This window comes from Onychostruthus taczanowskii, unplaced genomic scaffold (assembly GCF_017590055.1).
Source record: "Onychostruthus taczanowskii isolate IOZ18803 unplaced genomic scaffold, ASM1759005v1 scaffold2, whole genome shotgun sequence".
Lineage (NCBI taxonomy): Eukaryota > Metazoa > Chordata > Aves > Passeriformes > Passeridae > Onychostruthus > Onychostruthus taczanowskii.
Window position 1 is genome coordinate 15,598,963 of NW_024499239.1, and position 16,187 is coordinate 15,615,149.

Below are 16,187 nucleotides of genomic sequence, written 5' to 3' on the forward strand. Positions count from 1 at the left end.
AGAAGAGACTGGTTCACCCTGTTGACTACAGAGAGGTGTTAAATCTCTAATTCAGACTATATGACAGCATTCCAGCAAGTAAATATTTTTTTTAGGTTAGTTTAGGAACCCTTAGTTTCACTCTGAAAAAAAATCTCTGGAAACTTCATTAAGGATGAATCCTTGAAGTTGATGGTTAGTAGCCAGTTGTCTTCCGAGTGCTCTCTGTGTTCCAATGCATTAAAGTACTTGGAGTAACTACTGGAGATGCATCACAGAAAGAAGACTGCATTATTCTTTACAGGGAACCTTTACAAATCAGCATCAGTCTCAGCAAAGTTCTTAGCTTGTCGTTTGGGGGAAAAATTGCAGGAAACATGGCAGAGTTAAAAAGATATCATCTCTCAGAAGCTGTTATTGGCTAACAGGCTTTTTGCCACCCCCGGATTAAACAATGTATTAGTGAATGTTCAGAGTAAGAAGACAAATCATAACTTTCTGGAGTTATCAATATACTTTAATATTCCTGTAGCAGAAAAAAAAAGGATATGAAGTCTATGATAGTTGTTCTAGAACCTGCTTAAAGGGAATCACAGTCTTGAAGCTCTTGTTGGAGAAACAGAGGAGAGATAGTTTATCTGCTTGTTAAATGCTCACAACCAGCATATGCTGATACTAGGGACGGCAGAAATGTCAGCACTGTGAGATGGTTTGTAGAAATGTAGATTGTCTTATATACCATCCCTAATTTTTGTAGCTACAATTTTGTCAAGTCTGGAGGGGAGTATTTTCTGCTGCACTGGATTATTAATAAAATATTTTCTTATGTTAACATGTGTATTAATATTTCTAGTATGATCAGAGTAAACAAAATTGAGACTACTAAATGGAGTTACTGATCTATTTATAATTGTCTGTATATAAACAGTCCCTATGACATCTGAAGGTCTATTATTTGTGAAGTTTTAGTAGTTGGAATCATGTGAAAATAGATGAATAAATAGCTTCTCCTTTCTGAATACTATACTAAGAAGGAAACCATGGGAAGAAGTAAACATAGTAGTTAAAAGAAATTAGGAGTATCCATTTTTATTTGTAAAAAGAGGAACTGCCATAGCTAGAAACATCTGATATGGCAAAAGCTTTCAGAAAAGATATGTTATAGGGGGACAGGTTTCTTGGGGTAACATGCACAGCATGCATCTCTTTTATCTGCTAAGAATCACTGCATGTGGAACTGTGGAAATGATCCAGTGGGTGAAACTTCATACAAAATTTTGGCAAGAACTCAGGTTCAAGATCTTGTTTTGCTAATAAGTCTGTGTCCCAACAATATCAGAAACAGTTGTACAAGCAGTTTAAATAATGGACAAATATGAACAGCATTTATATAAAGAACATTACTATGAGACCCTAAAGGAGCAGTCAATCCTTTGCTTAACAGGATGGAAAGCTGCTTAAAAACACATGTCAGTACAATGACTCTGCTCACAGGAGACATGCCCAATCACAACCACATGTGCTTCCTGGGGTGGAGAACAAGTCATTTATCTTGGTCAGCCTTATGAAAAATGGCCAGCCTCATGCCATTGATCACACTGGGCCGCAGACTTAGTGCTGCACTAAGGTGCTGTGAGCTGCTCTGGGGTGTTCGGTGTGACACTGTCACATTTGGCCATTAATTGCCGTTTTGGCTTCTAGAACAGGCACAGTAGATGGCAGCTTGGAGTGCCCATGGTGCAGGATGCCCCAGAGTGGGCAGTGACATCAAAGGCCCCTAGTTCAGAGTTCAAACATTTTAAAACTCAACAGGGAACAAAGACCCAGGCTTTGAGTATAATGTAAGGTTTGCTTTGACATATGCACCTCTTATTGACTGCCTAGAATCAAAGTCAAAATTTGTAAAAAACAACAGAAGGGAAACAGCAAGTGTTACCAGCCACATAGAGCATTTATAGAATAAGAGTACATGTTGCTGTGTTCTTAGAGTAGGAATTTAGGTATTGTGTGCAACTCTACAGTGATCCCAGTTTCAGGGAGGTTACAAACATGAAAGAACCAACTCTGCTCATCTTAATTATTTTTAAACTTACTTACAACACCTTACTCCAACATGACAGAAATCTCAACATTTCTTGTAATTTGTCACATGCAGTTTAGAAGTCTGTGTTCACACATCAGAACGTCTGACAAAATGTGCATGAAGGCAGGTGGAGCATGGAAGGGAAATCAGCGTCAGTGGTAGGAAAGTTTTCAGATGATGAAAGAGATTGTTGTTCAGGTCAAAAGTTTTAAGTCCTTTTCACTTTCTTCTGAGCCTAGAGATGACACTTCATTGCAAACAGTGAAATAAAAATCACTGCTGGTACATTTCCTTCATGCAACTCACTCATTTCTAAAAAAATCACACGTTTTTCTTGCAAAAAAATCACTTAAGAGCCCACTGAGAACCATGGTTCATTTTATTTTTCAAGAATTCAATATTTTTGTCCCTTTGTTAAGATGTCATAAACAAGGTTATTCTACCACAGAGATGATTTTACAAATTCTGCCTTATATTTTTTATTTGGTTTAGGATTTAGGACAGATTCTTTAAAGCTAAAAAGAAACAAATTTATTATTTTTTACTTTGGTGTAAGTAGAATCACTCTAGGATTCACTTATGTCTCCTTAAAAATGTCAATATTTTTTATGTACTGTGTGTATTGAATTTGGAGGCATGAGAGGATGGCTAGCCCATCCTAATATATTGCAAAATTTTCTGGAAACCAGCCAGGTTACTTCAGTTGAAGTTGTCGCAGGAGGAACTTGATCAATACTTTATGGAAAATCTTCCAAGAGGACACTTCCATCATTATCAGGATACTTCTCATCAATCCACATCTTTCTAATTTTGAGACATATGAATTGCCAAATTGTATTATGCCAATTTTTCCACTTAGCAGATGGTTCTTGAAGAGCAGACATCTTAATTAACTGCTGCCATCTCAAAGTTAAAGGCTACCCTAAGTTGGTAACTTAGATGCAGGTGATGTGAAGACATGGGTACCTCCTGATTCCTTCTTTCTTAATATAAGTCTCTAATACAGGGTACCCAAACACAGATATATCCCACCTATTTCTTTGCACTGGTAAAAGGAGAGCAATACAAATAATTTAACCCACACAGTGTTCTTCGAACTTTTAGAAATTAAAGTCAGGTAAGAGAAATTTTACACTAATACTTGCTGCTGCAAGAACAGTCTGCATGGAGGAGAAATCTCCTTACTCCTCTTCAAGCAGGTAGCTGCCAAAATTATAAAAAAACTGAGGAATATGAGCTAAATAATCCAAGACACCTTTCTATTTGTGAATACTTGCTATTAAAAGATACATGTGTAATATGTCTAATTAATTTTTCTTTTCCCTTCAGTAGTAAGTTTCATTAATTGGTCTGAGGTATGCAGCTAGGACAAAACCAGGTATCAGTGACCAAGGATTTCGTGACAATATTTTGAAATTTCTTCATGGATGTGAGGAAGAATTATGCTACTGAAATTCAGAAATGCTGACATAATCTCAGTTGGGAGTGTTGACCTAAGGAGTTACAGAAAAATGTATATGACCTCTAAATGCTCCCTGAGCTGAAGTCTAGATAGTTTATGCTAAAAGGACTAATTTGCTTCTTGAAAGCATTACTCATTGGTAAAGATAGTGGTATATTGCTTTCTCAACTCTATTTTTTCCTGTTTACTTTCATGTATTATTTCTTGGATGGGACTCATCAGCTACTGAATGACATATCCAATTCAAGCCCCATTTCCACAGGCAACTGATGTTCCTGCTGACCAAACTGCTTAGTACAGCATTAGTATAATTATTCTGAATATTAATTACCTGCCAACAGATAAATAAATCAATAAATAAACCAATCAGTGAAAACTAATTTATTCAGCAAGTATCTTGGTGTATGAATATGAACAGAACCTAGTGGGTGAGCTGTGGAAGGTAAATAGAGTATTAAATGAAGTGCAACAACCAATGCAACATACTTGGTAGGAAATGAAATAAGTTGCTTCCAGTTTTGTATATTTTTGCTTATCCTAATAGTATCTAAATGGTGTTAGGTAGATTTAAAAAGATTTGAAGAACGTAGATAATGTTCTCAGCACTGATGTCCATTAGTAATTAATTCTTCTATATTGTCTCAGCATTGTAAAACATTGAGGACCTATTGCTCCTGAAGAAAATGTATAACAGCCTAACCATATGAACATGAATACCAGTAGTCAAAAAGTGAAAGTGTTTATTCTATATGACATACTCATAAAAATTTGAAAGTGTAGATAAATGTCTAAATAATTATCTAGGTTAAAAATATTCAGCAGTGGAACATGTGACTAACTCCTTCCTTAATGTCATTCCACCAAGTATAAAGAAAGTCTGAAAGAGTAGAAGACTGTGGGGAATTGTTTTCTTTCAAATAACTTTATTTTTACTTATTTGTCTTTACATACACATATCCCAAGTAAACATATATATATATACTCTTACTTAAGAATCTCAGGAATACTGATGTTCTTGATATTGTTTGATGGTTGCCTGATGGTTTGAGGTTTGTACAAGTTCTTGCAGCCTTGATCAGGAAGCGCAAGAGTTGGTACTGCAGTGAAGACATGGTTCCTCCTGGCAGCTTCTCCTGGTGGCACTTATTTCTCTCTGGGGACTGTAGGCCAAGTCTAGGTGACTAATTTGATCTGGATGCCTAATTTTATATGTCATTATGGCATGTGCAGAATGACCAATATATTGTGTAGAAATTGTTGATTAATTTCAAATTTGATAATGAAGAAATTTTGCTGTTTTGCTCCTACAATGTTTTGAAACCAACCAGACCTTCCCATGTACTGGTATGAATTGTGGGAAGACATCAACCCAAGGTATTTTCCATATAAATTCAAATTTAGACAGATAAATACCCCAAATGCAGTATCATGTCATCAAAATTGATATATTTTCAAATAATACACTAGCAACAGCAATGATTGACTTTAGGATAATGTCTTGAGACCCTTAATGAGGGCAGGGACACATGGTACTTGTATACATATGTCGTCCATGTGTGTAGTAGAAGTATTCTTCTTGCCAAAACCTATAGAAATAATCCAACAGAATGAATTATTTTTAACTCTTCATGCCAAAATATCAAACTGTTAAAAAAAGGTGTAGAATCCAAATGAGAAAACTTTGGGAAATTAATGTTACTTTTCTATAATTGTACAAACATAAATCTAAAATTGCTAAGAAAAGGAAAGCAGTGAGTCTTGGTTTACTTATTCCCACGGTGTCATTTTCAGCATGGGTGTGGTTGAAATACCTCTTTTATATTGGATTACTTTTTACAGATTTTTACATGGGAGCACTTTGCTTATAGTTAGGATTGCAACCAGCAATATTTCACTATAAAGCTGTATATTTTCTCTGTTTAATTGAGAAAAATTAGTTTTGTCTGAAAATTTCCAGATGTATTATAACTACAATACATTTCTTTGGAGTCTGGAGAAAATCAGTCATACTCTTTCCTTAAGGCTGGGTTTATCAGATTTTCTAATTCTAATAAAACTAATATGTTACTCCTAACATAAACTTTATACTGATTCAAATGTCATCAACCTATTTCCATATTTTATAAGTTATCATATAATTAAAAATTTATTTTAGTTGCTTTTTCTGCACGATACATATTTTGGGTCCAGTCCTGCATTTATTGAATTATGTTCCCAGGCAGTCATGGGCTAGACATGACCCTTGTTTTGTCCTGTGGAATTCAGTGCAGGCAGCACTGGGAAATGCTCAGAGAGGCACTGATGGCTGTGAGGCATCGCCATCAATCATAATTGTAAGTTATGATTTGACTGCATTTTGCACTCACATTGTCCTTAATTTGCAGATGTATAAATGATTGTAAAGCAGGATGATAAACCGAATCTCCAAGTGTTCTTTTCCATATTTTTCACAGAAAGCAGCCCTTGTGTGACACAAATAAATTAGGTGTCTAGTTAGAAAAATAATGTACTATTGTCTTCTATCAGACATCTCTCACTGTCATAATGGTTGTACAAGCATTGCCAGTTTGATTTGTGGTCAGGGCTTTGCACCTGTTCACTGCATAAAGCATAAAGCATCGTGCACTCACAGCCATGAATGCTGATGTGAGAGGAAGAGGGGGCAAGAGTACGCAGTGCACAGGCTGGTGTTCCATACATAACCATCCTGCTGGTTCTGCAACCTCAGCAGCACCTTTGTGTCAGTTGGTCTGCTTGTAACTTTCTTAATCCATTGTAACTTTCTTAATCCATCAAATACACAGAAAAAACCTAGAAATTTCCATCTGCCTTGGTCATGGCTAAAGTGGGTTCCAGAGCTGTGCTACACAGACCACTAACATTTAACATTATCTGAATAACTGTTAGAAATAGCAGGTCTCTGTAAATCTGAGATGAATAAAAGATTGTAAATTGTTGGAAAGCAAAAGGACCCATTGAAAGATTGCCAGTCTTGATTGGTGTTGAATGCCGGAGAACTCGTGATGTTCCTAGATATTTTTACAATGATTGGTTGCTGCCCCTGGTAAAATGAATTCCTCATTTCCAGTGGGGATTGATATGGTTTCTCACCAATGGACCTTGCTGTGCTCCTATTTGATAGAGGGAAGGGCCAGGTACTACCAGATATTTTATCTCCATATGGGTGCAGGTGGTGATTAAATCACCTCTAACCTCATTGACAAGAAAAGTAAATTGACCTTGTTACATGTCTTGAGTAAGCCCCATGAATAGAAGTATAAACATTTTTTATCAACTTTCAAGGTTTTGAAACATTGACAGAAGTAATTTCTTCCTATGTAACCACTATTCATCTCTACTTTCAATTCCATTTATTATACATCCAAAGGATGGTAGCAACAGCCTACTTTTGTTACTCCTATTTAGATGATGATACATGAGGTCCCATGTACCTTTTCCAAGTTTACTGATCTGCTGAATGCAGTTTTTCATCTTGGATGTGACCTACATTTATATCATTGCATTTGGCCATATTGAAATATAACTTCTGCTTTAATGATGTGACTCACTTCGTTTCATATAATTGACTCTGATTAGTGATTACTGTGCTGTTGTTTTTGGTCATCCACAATTACCTTCAGCAAAAAGTTTATATTTTTTTTCCCACATTTATCATAAAGATAAAAGATGGCATTTAAAGAATAGCAAAGACACTTGGAATTACACTGAAAATACCCACTGAATACTATCTCCAAGTTTCCAGATTTTAATTTATTTATATGTTTGACAGCTTTGTTCTAGACTTTTATGGCTGCTATTGAGAAGTCCTCAGCTAGTACAAATTGTCATGTACTTACTGTGAGATTGGTTACCTATGAATGATATTTGTTGGTGTGAATATCAGATGGGACTGTTCTTGTGACCTGTGCAGTGGCATCCTGAAGCAGTCATTCCTATTTTATTCTTCTCCCTTCTTTTTTTTTAATGTATTGCCTGTCTTAAAATGACCAAAAATGATATTGCAGTGAATTGTTCAATTTTACTTTAATGTAATATACAAAATAGCCATTCTAAATTGCAAATTAATACATTTTATATAAAATCCAATGTACAGTATCTTAAATTTGTTTAAATAGTATTATAAATGTAATTTTAGGGAAGAGTCAGTCCTGGAGTGATGCAGTCTTATATTAATTACAGTTCATTTTGATATCCCTGCTGTTTGTTAAAAAATCCATCCTAGATTTTAGAAACGTCCTTACAAGCTCAGATTTTGTTCCAATCAAAGCTAGAATGAATTTCCAGATTTTTTTTTTTATTTCAACTTTGTTTTCCCCACACAGATGAATGAACTCCTTTGTGGGGCCTCCAGTTTGAATGTCATTTGATATCTGCTTCAGAGCTCATCTTCATCTGATAAAGCATCAAGGTAATCTGTATCAACATATAAGAGAAATCCAGAAAACAAACTGTCTGCCCACGTTGGATCAGAAAAGAGACCATTTTGGTCAGAGTAGAAGATTTCAAGCCACACTTCATCTTCTGGCTGAAGGTAAATCACTGTGGATCCAGAAGCTACGTCGTGGTTGCCGGTGTTCGCATCGAAAGTCTTGATCCTGTACTTGCCATTGTGAACCAGCCCAATAGCCAGATGCTTGTTTGCTAAGGTGATGTCGTAAGAAAAATAGTAAATCCCTGGGATGGCACAAATAAATTTTCCTGTGGATGGGTTGTAATGCTCCCCCTCATTGAAGAGGACTTTATTGAATACAATTGGTAGTCTTTCCTCTGGGTAGCTCGTGGTGATGCCAACAGAAAAGGCAGATTTCAGCACTATCTTTCCACACTTGCAGACCCCTGGCACTCCTGGCTCTCCTCGCTCTCCTTTATCTCCCTTAGGTCCAGGTGGTCCAGCTGGACCTACTTCACCTTTGGCACCAGTCAATCCTTCAGGTCCTTTCTTACCAGACTGACCTTGGTCTCCTTTCTCTCCAGCTGGTCCTAATGGCCCAGTCTTTCCTCTTAAACCTTCAAAAACATTTTAAGTTAGTTAATTGTTGTATATATCACCTCAGTAAATTATTGTGTGCTCTACTGTGTGGCTGAACAAACAAGAAAAACATGGTCAGAATTTCAAAATAATCTAGAAATACTTTCAAAGTTTTCTATTAAGTTTGCAAAAGGAATGCCAGTAATTCCTACTTATCTTCATGTGTCTTGATTACACATTAAAGAATGTTATATGTAATCAATCTATTGCTGCTGGAACTATCAGGCACTACTGATGGCAGAGACAGCAGCATGACATAGTGGTACTTGTGCAATAAATATTTCCTACAAACAGAGTATTTTTAGTGCATATCTAAGCACCTGCTGGTCTTTTACACCTGGCTAAAGGCACAGGTGGGACTATTTATTTGACACCATTCATGCTTCATTCTTTCCATTTTTTTTTCTTAGCATCCGTGCGAAGCAAGGTTGTGCATTTACATTTCTTTACACTGATATCCGTGCATACTCTCACTATATTTACATATGCATTACACTTAAACCCACACAGGCACATACACACACTCATCATATATAAATATATATATACATACATATCGACAGATAGATAGATATAGAGATATATCTGTGTATAGTGATGATGATAACAGTGATGGTGAAAGGTCTTGCTTTCTTGTACTACTGTGTTAGGTTACACAAATATTAAATACCTGCACTCCCTTTTTCACCTTTTTCTCCCTTCCTGCCATCTCTACCATCTCTTCCTGGAAGACCAATACGTCCATGTGGCCCTGGGGATCCGCTGGCTCCAGGGGGGCCAGCAGGGCCTGGCAAACCTGGGATGCTGCAGATATATCTGGTGTAGTAATTTTCTCCTTTGGTCTGGCTTTGAAGAGGTTGTTCACTTGTGTAGATGGCAAAACTTGTAATGTACAGCAACACAAACATCCTCAGATCTGGAAAAAAAATTAATAAGACACTCTAGTCACATGGAAATGGCTCTGAATATGCAAATAATTGCGACACTGTGATGCATTATGCACAAGTAGAGGTGCAGATCTGAACCTGGAATTTCTGCCTTACCAAAATCCATGTAGGAGGCAAGGAGAAAAGTCTGTAAGGTTGGAGCTTTTTCTGGGCACTGTACAAGTTGCTGTATGGCTTTCAAGTAAGTAGCTACAGACTGCCATAGTGTAACTGGTGAATATCAGCTTTTTGGGGCCAAATGTTGACATGTGAAAAAATAATCTGGATTTTTTCAATGCAAAGATCTTTGCATAGTTTATTTTGTCTTTGGTCCTTATATCAGATTTACAGATAAAAGCCTTCTTGCTGGAGGGAGTTAGTCTGTGTTAGAGGCACATGCCTGTAGTGAGGATAAAGCTCACACTGTCATTTCCTTTTGAAATTTGCCCTCATGGTGGCAAATGAATCTCCAGCTTAAATAACTGCAGCAGAAACTTGCTGAAGCTGCAGAAAGGATGGCAGTTAGAGAGCTGCAGCTTCAGTGCCCCTTGGAAACAGCACAAATAAACACTTCCCCTCATCTGTCAGGTGGAACCAGGCAGCTGCCCTGCCCTGCAGGGGATGGTGGAGTGTGAATGGGCTGCTAACAGTTTTTTGAGATTTTTCAGCCAGGCTTGGGCTGTCATACACAATGAACATACAATGCATATTGTGTCACAATATCTTGCAAGAAAATTGGTTAAATCCTTATATATGGTATTTGAGTGGTTTAATAAACTATTGGATGGAAATTAAATTTCTCTGTCCCACTGTATAGTGGGATACTAAAGAAAAAAAAAGTTAACTGTACAAACAGTGACATGCTGAGTAATTGCAGTACCTGATATAGAAAGGTGCCTTAAATTTAGTGTTCCATTAGCAGAGAGTCAATCATGGGTCAGGTGAGAACCTACAAGTCAAGCTGTTTTTTCTAGTTCCTTTGCCATCTTCTCAGAAAATTTGTGTGGGTTTTTTTCGTTGGAGCTGTTCATTCCGTCAGAGCTAATTTACAGCATTCAAGAAAATCAGAATCCACAGGTTTCTGTGGGGAGAAAAAGAAAAAATGGAATGGGCGATAGAGAAAAGTATCTGTCAAATGCAGTCTATCTTTTTTTTTACAGTGAATCATAGACTCACAGAACCATTAAGGTTGGAAAAGACCTTTAAGATAAGTTTATCAAGTCCAGCCATCCACCTAACATCATCACCATGTTTATCACCAAACAATGTAAAATCCACATGTTTCTTGAACACTTCCAGAGATGGTGACTCCACCACTTTCCTGGGCAGCCTGTTCCAATGCTAGTCAAGCCCTTCTGTGAAGACAGATTTCCTGCTACCCAATATAAACCTTCAGTGCCACAATTTGTCATTATTTCTTTTCACCCTGTCACTTTTCCCTGCAGTAGAGAGTGACCCCCACCTGGCTACGACCTCCTTTCAGGGAGTTTTAGAAAGTGATAAGGTCTCCCCCAAACCTCCTGACTAAACACTCCCAGCTCCCTCAGCTGCTCTTCATAGGACCTGTGCTCCAGACCCTTCCCCAGCTCTGCTGCCCTTCCCTGGACATACTCCAGCACCTCAGTGTCTTTCTTGAAGTGGGGTTCCAAAGCTGAACACAGGATTTGAGGTGTGTCCTCACTGGTGCCCAGTACAGGGGGACAATCACTGCCCTGGTCCTGCTGGCCACACTATTGCTGGTACGAGCCAGGTGCCTTTGGCCTTCTTGGCCTCCTGGGCACAGCTGGCTCGTGTTCAGTCACTGTCCCCTGCCCCCCCAGGTCCTTTTCCACTGGGCAGCTTTCCAGCCACTCTGCCCCAGTCTGTGGCACTGCCTGGAGTTGCAGGACCTGGCGCTTGACCTTGTTGAACCTCACACAACCATCCTCAGCCCACTGATCCAGTCTGTCCAAATCCCTCTGCAGAACCTTTTAATCTAGAAATTGTTGTTCTCATTCTCCTCTCTGTGATACTGATTGGCATTAACTGATTTAAAACCCCAAGCCATTGCATTTATTTGCAGTTCATGATATTTCAACTGGTATATGGATGGCATGGTCTGATCTATTCAGCAAGGAAAAGATCAGCATATATGTATATACATGCATGTATAGTCTTTATGAAGAACCTTTTATTTTACACAGTGGAAAATTAGAAACTGTCATGGTACCAGTGATAATGCAGAAAAAAATATGAAAAATATTGTATTTGGAGAGAAATAAACAATGCTCCAAAATTCTCTTCAGTGATATACATTTTGTTGCTCGTTTTAGACATCTTGCATCAAATTGGCAGAAACCAAACTATTAATTTTGCTGTTATTTGATAAAGCCTTACCATACAGTCAGGCATAGCAGTCTCCACAAATGGATTAGCATATGAATGCTGAACATTACAGCAGAGCAGTGAATGATAATTCCAAGGCAGTTGTTAGCTACAAGACAAACTTCACAGTGATGTTTGCTCTGATGTACTACTGAGCAAACTCAAATAAAGCTCATGGAATTTCATAGGACTTAAATCAGGGACAAAAAAGCTCTCTGCAGAGAAGAAAAACTTTTAACACTTAGCCAGGAGGGAACAGCTTGGAGTGACTTCATGCTGAAAGCTGCATATACATTTTACACAAAGCTGATGGATAAGAAGCAGACATGACCTAAGGATCAAGGACCGGAAAAAAAACCTGCCCTTTGCCAGATGAAAGTCTGAATCAGTAGGCTGTATATTCCCACACTGTGTTGTGCGTTAGCCAGGCAAAAACAGTCTCAACAAATTTCTAGTTTTGCCTGTGTCAAGGATATTTTACACATCAAGTAAAAACCCTCACACAGCTGCTCCTGTCACTGGCTGGCCAGTAACTTATTGATGTGTGAAGCTGTCTCCAGCTCCCAGACCTCCCCTGCTGTTCTTCTCATGTGCCTACAGGAAATTAATTAGTCTGGGACATGTATTTCTAAAAAGACCATGGGAAAAATGTCATTTGGGGAAGGTGAGGGGAATGGGGTTGTTGAGATAGGGATGTGCCTTAGATGTCTGGAGCATTGTGTTTGGAGAACCAGTTTAGGATGGAGGAGGCATAGAGAACAATATACAGAGATTTCATCTACGTGTTGGGGGTCTTAACGAGTGACGGGGTTGTGTAGCTGAATGGTGGGAATGAAGTTAGGCAAACAGAGCTGGGCTTGGGAGAAAATTATGATAATGGTTCAGGTGATGATGTTTACAGACCTGAATTTATTCTTGGGGCGAACATAGAAAGCTGCTTCCAGCAGTGGTAGCCAAAAAGTGGCATTCGGGAAACCATGCATTAAGCCAGAGAATCAGGGCTTCTCTTGCCCTTTGAATTCAGGCTCTTGCATTTCTTTGTGCGTAACAGTAGTCATTTTATAAGGAGCGGGGAAGAATTTTGGAGCCTGTCTGTTATTGCAGTCTCTTGGAAACAGACTCAAAAAGAAATCTCCTCAGACCAAGGAAAGAAGGACAGTGCTGAACCCATGTCCCCTATTTCCCACTGAGTGCCCTTAAAAGCACCACTGAAATGTTAAAACGAAAAAGAACATATGACCATGGCTTTTGAAATTTCAGGTTGATTTAGGAAGCCAAAATCAGAGATTTCAGTTCACAGGGTTTTAAGAAGTTAGAGAGTATAAGAGACTTCCCAGATCACTTTCTCAGGAGTCACCTATTGTTGTAGTTTTATTGTTGTAGTTAAATATTTGTTCATAGAGAGTTAACTGAGAGGCAGAACATGAATCATAAATAACACTTTGTTCTTGGCTTCTGGTTGTCCTTTTCAAAGATAAAAAACTTTTGTCCATAAACTGGGGTAGGAAACAAAGTCACTTATATATGCCAAGTGATTTGTCTCCAGAGAAAAACAACATTTGAGGAGTTCAGTGTATTTTTCCAAAAACTAAAAGCCAGAATAAGCACATGGTATTCTTCTTCAGAACAATAACAGACATCTTCATCATAGCCGTCACCAAAAATAATAATGAAAATTATGTAAACTCAGAGTTAGAATAATGTTATTCCACGTTTAGGAAATGGCATTTCAATGAGTTTCAAACCTACTAGGTAGAGGAAGAATGCACATTCTTGCATTCACTGGAAGATGATGGACATGCTGATCAGTTCTAGTCATAGAATCATAGGATGGTCTGTGTTGGATGGGACCTTTAAGATCATCTAGTTCCAGCCTCCCTGCTGTGGGCAGGGACACTTTTCACTAGACCACTTTGCTCAGAATTATTTCTGAAACACATTTTCCAAGTGAGTTCTTCAAGTTATCTCATTCATTTAATACTGGAAAAACATTCAAAAAGCTTTTCTGGACCTTGTTGCCGTCTGTTAAGGTGGCAGATCCAAAGAATCAAAAACAGGTGGCCAGCAGGTCAAGGGAGGTGCTTATGTCTCTCTATTCCACTATTGTGAGATCCCACCTGGAATGCTGTGTCCAAATCTGGAGTCTGCAGTGAGAAAAGACATGGACATGCTGGAGCAGGTTCAGAGGAGACCACAAAGACAATCAAAGGTCTGGGGCACCTCTCCTATGAACACTGAGGAGTCAGTACTTAAAGGTGGTACTTGTGAGAAAGATGGAGACAGACTATTCAGTAGGGCCTGTTGCAATAGGACAAGGGGATATGGCTTTAAACTAAAATAGGGTAGATTAAAATAGACAGAAGGAAGACATTTTTTATAATGATGATGGCAAAACACTGGAACAGCTTGTCCAGAGAGGTGGTCAATGCCCCATCCCTGAAAACATTCAAGGCCAGGTTGAACAGGGCTCTAAGCAAAGTGATCTCGTTGAAGATGTGCCTGATGATTGCAGGGGGGTTGGACTAGATGACTTTTAATGGTCTCTTTCAACACAAACTGTTCTAGAATTCTATGATTTCCCTTGAGAACATACTCTCTAAGTTAGATCCCCATTGAAGCCAAGGCTCAGCAGAGGCTTTATCATCAAGCCATTAGGAAATCTCATTTCATTACTGGTACACTCAGACTATGTCGCAAACATTTTTTTAAACTTAGAAATTAAGGGATTGTAAGAAATTCCCAGTTTTGAGACTTTCTGGTATATGATCTAATCTTTCTCACTTGTTCAACTATGTAGGGCTAATTCTAACATTTATTAATTGGCATTGTTTTGAAACAAGCCTAGAAGATTTCCCATGAATCTGTTGTAAATAAAAACTGGGTCAAGTGCCAGTAGCTATTAGTCACAAGCTACCCTGGCAATGTTCTTACTTGTGTCTTGCCTTGCTAGCTTTGAATTCACTTCCAATACATACACACAGCTGTTTGGGCAGTAGAAGATGTGTTTTAACTTCCTTGTGCACAAAGATGTAGATGAGAAATTGTGATACTTGTGAGCCCTCTCTGTCTGCAGTCCTGGCAATAGATCAGTGGTAAAGAACAAGATACTCTATATGTCCTTTGGCTTTCCAAATGCAAACGCCCCAAATACCCCACATAGCTACCAGGAATCCTCACTGTGAGATGCACAGACCTTCCCTGACTCTCCCATCCAGGAACTGCAGGGTAGGAGAAACAAAGTGAATAAGGAGATAATAAGTCAGGATGAGAAGCAGAGAGAGAGAGAGACATCTTCAGCAATTCATTTGAAATCTCACTGCCTATGCCAGTCTTTTCCCTCTCAAAACATGATCCACTAAAGTCGGCTGTGTCCACATGCCTGAAGGGTTCAAATCTGCCATTCAATCTGCCACCACCACTTACCTTTCTACAAGGCCTTAGAAACAGGTGCTTATGGTTTGGCACGCCACAGTCACCAGCTTCTTTGCTCTGTATGATTTTTATGCCGTTAAAATACGAGCCTTAATGATGGATTTTTTTTTCCAAAGGATTTTACAGTGATCATCCACCTTCAGCTGGCCACAGCTTTATACACCTCCCAGCTTGTTTTGTGTTATGGGGGCTGTGCTGAACTTCCAGAGCTTCACCTGTAACACCACACCTTACCCTAATGAATCAAGACCACAGCTGGCCATTACCACACTGCTTGGGTTACCTGCACAATCCAGCAATCTTCACATGGCTTTACACTGTTTTGTTTCCTTTGTGTAAGAAGGGGAAAGTGACCCAACAGTTTTTGAGCATCTGAACTTCTGATTCCCAGTACCAGAACAGCTGATGGTGCCCAAAGGAATAAATCAGCCAGTGGGAAGGACCATTAGCTAAATATTTCTGAGAAAAAAATCCTTAAAGGTCTTATTAGCAGTGCTGACATTTAAGTCTCACTCACTTAAGTTTGTAGTCAGTCATGTTTGAACAATCTTCTTCATAACTGTGTTGAAAGCAGTCAGATTCTTCAACCATGTCTCAAGCCTCCATTAAAAATCAAGTGCTTGTAATCAAGGCCAGAAGTTTAGTATGTTTGATTTTCAAAATATCAGAAGAGTGAGAGCAATTTTGTTTCTCAGTGTCTGTCTTTAAACATAGTGTCTCCGGGTATTCCCATTATTTGGAAGGTTGTTTTTCTGAAAAATGCCAGAGAGCCTGGTCAAGGTGTGTATTGGTGAGATAGCTTGACTCAGCTGGTGGGAATTTAACAAGAATGCTGGCAGGCAAAGCAGTTTCACTGCCAGCTGTAGCAGAACACACAAATAAATACAACCT

The 16,187-nt window shown here is 38.6% G+C and overlaps 1 protein-coding gene across 5 annotated transcripts in view; it reads right to left on the bottom strand.

The window, feature by feature from the left end:
* Positions 1-4,472: 4,472 nt before the first annotated feature.
* Positions 4,473-16,187, bottom strand: part of C1QTNF7 (C1q and TNF related 7) — a 52,919-nt gene continuing 41,204 nt past the window's right edge. For all 5 annotated transcript variants that reach the window (XM_041403049.1, XM_041403050.1, XM_041403052.1 and 2 more), the window contains 3 exons: positions 10,381-10,581; positions 9,245-9,490; positions 4,473-8,552 (listed from right to left, as the gene is read on the bottom strand). In XM_041403049.1, coding sequence (XP_041258983.1) covers positions 7,921-8,552; positions 9,245-9,482 — 870 coding nt within the window. In that variant the 5' untranslated portion in view covers positions 9,483-9,490; positions 10,381-10,581 and the 3' untranslated portion in view covers positions 4,473-7,920. The remainder of the gene's footprint in view (positions 8,553-9,244; positions 9,491-10,380; positions 10,582-16,187) is intronic.